Raw genomic sequence first — 7,309 nt, forward strand, 5'->3', positions numbered from 1 at the left:
AGTGATCGTTTGATATATGGACCTGCAGCGGAGTTTAGGCCCAGACACGGCTAGTGACGTCAGACTGAACAACCGGATAGATTTAAGGACTGTAGATATTGTTTCATTGTAAGGAATCTTGATTATTCTGGGAAAAAGTTGCTATTTAAGAAAAGCCCAAGCTTGTAACCTTGAGGTGCAGCACTTTTACAGAGATGTGAAAGAAATGAGTCACACTTTTTTTTAACACTTCTGGTGCTTTGCATGAGATCAAGGTCCAGCTGTCTGTCCTTGAGCTTTAATCTATGTTATTCCCTTAGGTCAAGACACCAAAGATGGAGAATGTTGAATCATCCAGCAGCATCAGGTAGGGTAAAAGTCCTGCTACCAGCACTGGATTACTGTTGAAATGCTGAGATAATAATCTCACTAAGCTTTGGTGTAACTGTGCCAGAGTTTTCCTTTTTTTTTCTTCTCCCTCCCGAGGTGATGAAAAATTACTTCTTGTGTTTTGATGTTCAGGGTCCCTGGACAGAAGCGTTCCCATTTTCTACAGTGTGTTATGTTGTCTTTCAGAAAATTAATTTTACTGTGCACTGACGACAAATATCTTTGGCTTGTCTGCAGTGAAATAAATGAGACTGCATAGTTTGAGTAGTTGGATGCTCAGCGGGGTGTTGCCAGGATGGCAGGCTGTGGCCGAAGGCCCGCTGCGTCAAATCTGTTTCACAGCAGTGTTTCCATAGAGTTGTTAATGGATTATTTCCCAGATGTGGATTTAGCCCAACCCAATGTTCTGAGTGACATTTCAAAGGAGATGTCATATGGAAAAACGTTTTGTGAAATTCTGGCTTTTAATGTTTCCGTTTAGGGTTTTTTTTCTCCCCCCACAAAGGCTCAGGTGGTAACTGTGCTAGTTGAGTGGGTTTCGTGCAGAGAGCAAAGTTAAGGCCTTGCAGCAGAGTTAGTGAAGAAACATAAGGCTATTAGAACCACAGACCGTAAATGTCAGTGCACACAGTGACCCAACCTCCTTTTTATAGCTTTTTATGGATTTTGCTCAGTAGTGCAGTATACCACAAAAATATAACCGTTTCTACTAGCGCGACGTTTTTTTCCTTTCATTGAGCAGTTGAACTGAACATCTTGACCTCGGTACTCTTACGTTTGCAAAGTTTGACTGAAAAGAGAACAGAACGACAGATAAAGCGTTTTCCTTTCATCGTCTTTTTCCAAAGTGAGCATATTACACGTTACATTAAAAATCCCTCACTTCCTCCATAAAGCCTTACACAGAGTGAACCTTCACTAACTAATCTATTCAGCTCGGCTGCATTTGGCTCAAATCCTTCTCTTCATACTGTGAAATAAACTGCTGACGTCTACTTCTGTCAGGATCATGACTTCATGTTAAGCAATGTTTCGGCTGTGAGCAGTTGGGAAAAAAATCTTTGGGAATGATGTCTTGTTTTTATTTTTGTGATTTTAATATTGTTAAAATGTAGGAAAAGCTCATACATCATCTCTGCTTCAATGCCTGGCTTCCTTCTGACTCATAATAGCCAATCATTAAATTCACTAATTTTTAGTCCAACAATGAAAATGACTGTAGTGTCTGATTAAAGACGTGATGGACCATAAAGGTCAGTAATGACATATAAAGGTGTCTTATTGTCTACAGCGTGTACAACAACTGAAACGTTACTGTAGAAATTAGCTTTGCAAATATGCCTAAAGTGTTCCAGTGATGTAGCTTCTGATTTGTCAAAGTAGCTACAATAACACAACTTATCATAGTAAGACTCACTAATACTAATGATGATAATTACTGGTTGTTCTGTTTCAGTGTTTCTGAAACTCACAAGTGTGATAGGTTGTCAGGCACAGAGTCCACTTTTCTGTCACATGTTGAGAGCTGTGTGGATTCTCTCCAAGTACTCAGCATTCCCACAGTCCAAAGACGTTAGCTTGGGTTAATTGGTGATTCTATATTTGTTTTATTCTGTGGGGTATACTGGTACTTTATTCTAATTGTATTGTAAAACAGATATCTTTGTTTTTCTGCCTGAGTTCATACAGTATTGGGTGCAGTGACCGGATGGAGTCATAGACCTGAGAACCCCAGGAAAGGCTCATTACCTTGAATCTGAAAGCATCATCAGGGTCCTGCTGTAGCAGAAAGAACATTATCCTGATAAATGCACAGTGAATAGTTGCTACTATAGTGCCTTGTAATTTGGATCAGTAAGCCAATTTGGCAATTATGTGCTACGCTGCTTTACATTTTCCACATTTTGTTCATTTCCAGAATGTTGTGGGAGGAAAAGGAGAAAACTAATTTTTATTAGCAGCAGTGACTGTAATTTGTTGATTTCTTAATTTGGGCCATTTCTCTACCCATCAAATCTTCACTCTGCAGGGAAATCCAGGCTTGCACTTGTGTAATTACTCCTTTTTTTTCTCTCCTTTTTAAAATCGCTAAACGCCGTAATTATGTCATTATCATTACTGTCGATAATTTTACTCAATTACCACAATTATGCTTGATTTCTTATGGTCAGTGAGTCATCACGGTGTGCTTAAAGATTTTCTTTCTACGCCAAACAGGAGGGCAGCAGTGAAAAATAAGGCATCAAGCTTTTATTCTGCATGTTATTAACTTTAAGTTGATACAAAACCATCTACTCAAGTGAGATTAAAAATGAATAAAATATAGAACACTTGATAAGAATTCAGAAATGTGTTAGTCTAAGTCTTAAAAAACTAAAATAAGGTCCGACTTGGGTCCAAAAAATAAAAATTAAAAATTGTGAATTAAATTTTGAAGGCTTGCTGTTAAGACTAGAGCTGCACTTTGGAATGAGTATTTTAATAATTATGCTAATATGTCAGCAGAAATGTGCAACTCTGATGCTACAGAGTGGATACATTTGTAGCTAAAACTGTTCATTTTGTCGTTCAGTGAATCTGTGAAACAGGAACTACAGGATGATGCTTTTACAGCAAAGAAGAAAGGAGTGAAAAGGAAAAGAATTAAAGATGACCCCAAAGAAGGCACCAGTGATTCTGCCAATTCACCCACGTAAGTCTGACCAGGTCTAGAAAAAATCCTTGTCATCGGCTTTTCTTCATGTAGGATCACTTTTACTGAAAGCTGCTGCAGAAAAATGTACCTTTCATGAGTAATTCACTTAGTTTTGTATGCAAGCCATTAGTTTCTTTCATTCCCATGTTGCCTGCAGCCTAAAGAAGAAGAAGAAGCAACGTCATCTCGAAGAAGAAGGTGATGGAGTGGCTCAGACAAAGACGTCAAAGAAGAGAACACAAAAGGTAAACTTCTGTCTCCATCGGGGTAATCTTGCACTTACAAGTTCAGCACGAGAAACATGGTTCATGGTGAGTTTTTTTCTCTCTTCTGCACAGATGGTAAAGAAGGAGGAAGAAGAGCAGGCTGTGTCAAAAAAAAGTAAGAAGACAAAGGAGGAGATTGAAGAAGCAAGACAGCTGAAGATCAAAAAGAAGGAGGAGGAGGAGCAGAATCGCTGGAGATGGTTGGGGAGTGCTCTTTTCATCTGGACACTCTTCCCACCCACACATACAAACACAAAGTGCAATTTTAACTTTCACTGATGCGTCTGTACTTTTTTATCATCTTGGTTTTTGTCAGGTGGGAGGAAGAGAAGTATGAAGATGGGGTGAAATGGAAGTTCTTGGAACACAAAGGACCCTACTTTCCCCCTGAGTACCAGCCTTTACCTGACAATGTTCACTTCTACTATAATGGTCAGTTGAGTGTGTGATTGAAACAAGGGTGACGGGTACAGGAGCTCTACTTTTGTGTCTTACAGATACTGTTGAGACAGTGTTAAATGATTTTACAAGTTAGATGCACTTCAGTGTAGGCTTCTCTGCTTCTATACAGCGCAGTCAGACATTACCGACATCATTTACTGATACGTCTGCCTCACTCTAAAAGCCAGAATCAGCTCATGTACGAAAAGCATTGTGTGGGTCTCATTTATGGAGAGCGTTACAGTTGTCCTAGAAAAATTATGAATAAATAATTATACAAGAATTTCTTTTTATGCCAATAATTTACGTCACGGTTGTCTGTATTCCTAATCTAGGATTACCAGTTATGTATCAAATCAATAAAATGTAAGAGTGAGTTCAATTTTAGACAGAAAAAAGGTTCAGTGTCGATTCGAGAGGCTGTGATGGATAGTCTGTTAATAATGTTTCTTCAGAAGCTTTTAAAAAGGTTTATTAAACTTTCTTTAAGAAAGATTTTAGACTGATTATCAAACCTTCATGAGTGTCCTTCCAGAGCCAAGGCCAAAGCTCCATCCTCTTTAGTTTAAGTGCTGCTCTGGTCACGGCTTAGTTTTGTAGAAGAGCAGTCCTTTCCAAGAAACATCATCAGTTGCTGTTGGGAAAAAAATAATGAAATGTTACATTGCAGTTCTGAAAGGTATTCATGCAGTCCTGTGAAATTTTCTTTATGCAATACAAACAGATATTTAAACCCCTCACATTCACACACCCAGACTTCAGGCCTGCATCAAGATCACGTGTAGAAATGAACACGGCTCTCACACTGATACAAAAAAGGAATCCCTCCCTGCTCATGAATAACCTCCACTCCCTGTGATATCCATGTATGGCTTCCAGATATTCACAAAGTGCCGTTGTTTGCCCATGGCAATGTATGAATCTGTGATTTCCTTCTTCCAGAGTCCCATGGAGGCTGCATCCATACTTGTCCAGCATAGTGCAGTGGCTCCTCAGGCTCGAAGCAGTCCATAGTCCAGTGATTTAGTCTGCTTTATCAGTACACAGTTTAGCCTTTAAGGGGATTTTAACCTTAAACACTTCAGACAAACATCTTTCCAGAATTCCTGAATTTTAGGACATTCCCATAGACAATGGAGAAGAGTTCCTTTTTCTGTATTTCGTACAAATGTCCAGAATGTCATTGGACATAATGGAGCCTGACTGGTGTTATATAGGTTCTTATGAGCCATTTATATTGCAGAAGTTTAAAGTGTGTGTGTGTGTGTGTTTGTTCAGGTTACTTTACTTTCGCTTCAGCTCATTGGGCATAAAGGTGCAGCCACACAGTTTCGCTCGGGATGAGGTCTGAGCTTGGACTGTAATTTTAAGACAATCTTGTGAACGCTAGCGTACACACATCCTGACTTTGTTTGCTCACACAGAAGACATAGCCGCACACTATTGGGCCTTTAGGATTCAAGACGTGTTTGAAGCTGGATACTGATTGATGGCTGTAATTGTTTTTGCTTTGTTTAGCAGTCCAGCTGCAAACGGGGTCCTACGGGGACTTGGTTTGATCTGTTAATTCCTGCACGTGCATGTTTTTAAAGGTTGGTCCTAGCAGTGGACTTGAATGTAGATCACTGTCCTTGCCTCTAATCCTACCTCCCTGTATCCACGGGCTAGTCTGACAGCCTGGAGGAGCTAAGGTGGGGGTGGTACTGGGTGGTGGATCTTCAGAGGACCCCGAGCTCCCAAAGGCTTGTGTTCTTGACTAGTACGGCTCGATAAACGTATAGTTCTGACAATAAGGCTTGGTTGGTTTAATGCTGTTAAAAATGATCTCAGTGTAAGTGATGCTGCTTGTGTGCAGGTAAAAAGGTAAAGCTGAGCCTGGCGGCAGAAGAGGTGGCGGTGTTCTTTGCCCAGATGCTGGATCATGAGTACACCACCAAGAAGGTGTTCCGCGAGAATTTCTTTAAAGATTGGAGAAAGGTAAAGCCAAATGCATCATGGAAGTTGGAGTAAGTTACCTTTAGGTGTGATTATGAGTTTAAAATGTGCTGCAGTACACTGGTGGCTCCAAAGCCAGCTGGGGTTGGTGTCACCACATCTGCAAACTTTGTCTTCATGTAACAGTTTTGCAAAAGTTGCGTATGTTCAAGCCTTTTGTTAGAGTGTGAGTGCATCATAAATAGATTGTATGTGTGTAAATACAGGACGAGTGTGACTGGTACATGCTCGCTGGTGTCTGTCAGGGTGTCCTCTGCATGGAAAAAACACCGTGCCAAGCCCCTAGGCATATCATGCAGAATTAATTTTGCGCTGCTTAGTGCTCAATGCACTTGAAAATACGATTTATGTGAAGGCATTGATATGCTAATCCAGACAACTAGCTCTCCTGCATATGAACAAATCCAATTAAACTGTTTTATTATAGCCGGAAAAAACTCTCCTCGCTCCACTGCCCTCAGTGCCCGCCCACTGTCGGGTGTCATTCATGCTTAGACACGCAGGCTGACTGCCTGTCCACGCTGTCAGTGTTCCTGGAGGTGTGTGTGTGGTTATGTGTAGGTCTCTATTTGCATCTCATCTTCTATGACGGTAGATAACAAAACTGGGCTGTATCAGTTTGATGGATGAGAGTCATTTCCTTTATTCCTAAAGTTTGTGTCCATGATGGATTGTGTGTGTGTGTGTGTGTGTGTGTGTGTGTGTGTGTGTGTGTGTGTGTGTGAGTGAAATATTTAACCATTTTGTGTGCATTTCAAATTACGGTCAGTATTTTTGTGTGATTATTACTGCACTGTTTATAAAAAGCACCTCTGTGGCAGTAAGTGACAACTTATTAATACACTTGATCATTAATTATTATTAGCAATATGTCATGAAATACAGATTCTTTCCCTACAGCTAGACAGCACATTGAAAGCCACTGATGATATTTCAGCATCACAACAGCTTAGAGCTGCAGCTGAAACAGAGTTGCTTTGCCCTGTTGGTCACCTCTGATATGACCTCTGGTGAACCCTTGTGAAACAACTTTTGGCAATTAAAGTTGAAACTCAGCTGCTCCGCCTGGCCTGTCAGGATTCTTTATTTAGCCTGCTTAGCAGTGACCTTACAGTGTTCACACTCATAGCTACTGTAGTTCTGGGAGTGATGTGTTGTTAAAAGTGCTAAATACTGGAAAGCTGTAACATTTTCTTATGTTTCTGTGATGCAAAACTGCAGCTTTGACTGTCCCCACTTTTTAAATGGCTTGTTAGGAGAAAGTACTGTAGCCTTTTATGACAGCACCAGTTGTTTTTTTTTCGACTCTGCTTCACCTCCGTAAAAATGAGTAATTAAAGGAAAGGTCGGTGATCTGTTTGAATCCTCCTCATCTAGTTTTTCTTTTGTTTGTTTTTAATGATGCATTATTGCGTTAATTTGTTATATGAATAGACAAATGTTATGCACTCTGTTTTCATAGCTGGTCAGTAGGGCTGCCACGATTAGTCGACTAGTCACGATTACGTCGACTATCAAAATCATCGACGACTGATTTAATAGT

At 40.2% G+C, this 7,309-nt stretch overlaps 1 protein-coding gene across 5 annotated transcripts in view; it reads left to right on the plus strand.

The window, feature by feature from the left end:
• The window catches only part of LOC102212067 (DNA topoisomerase I, mitochondrial), a 27,876-nt gene that overhangs the window by 3,049 nt on the left and 17,518 nt on the right, over positions 1 to 7,309 (plus strand). For all 5 annotated transcript variants that reach the window (XM_005734751.1, XM_013911318.1, XM_005734749.2 and 2 more), the window contains exons 4-9: positions 300 to 346; positions 2,942 to 3,061; positions 3,222 to 3,309; positions 3,403 to 3,530; positions 3,647 to 3,762; positions 5,627 to 5,748. In XM_005734751.1, the coding sequence (XP_005734808.1) occupies positions 300 to 346; positions 2,942 to 3,061; positions 3,222 to 3,309; positions 3,403 to 3,530; positions 3,647 to 3,762; positions 5,627 to 5,748 (621 nt within the window). The remainder of the gene's footprint in view (positions 1 to 299; positions 347 to 2,941; positions 3,062 to 3,221; positions 3,310 to 3,402; positions 3,531 to 3,646; positions 3,763 to 5,626; positions 5,749 to 7,309) is intronic.

Source organism: Pundamilia nyererei, unplaced genomic scaffold, assembly GCF_000239375.1.
Source record: "Pundamilia nyererei isolate P.nyererei 1_Seehausen unplaced genomic scaffold, PunNye1.0 scaffold00060, whole genome shotgun sequence".
Taxonomy (NCBI): domain Eukaryota; kingdom Metazoa; phylum Chordata; class Actinopteri; order Cichliformes; family Cichlidae; genus Pundamilia; species Pundamilia nyererei.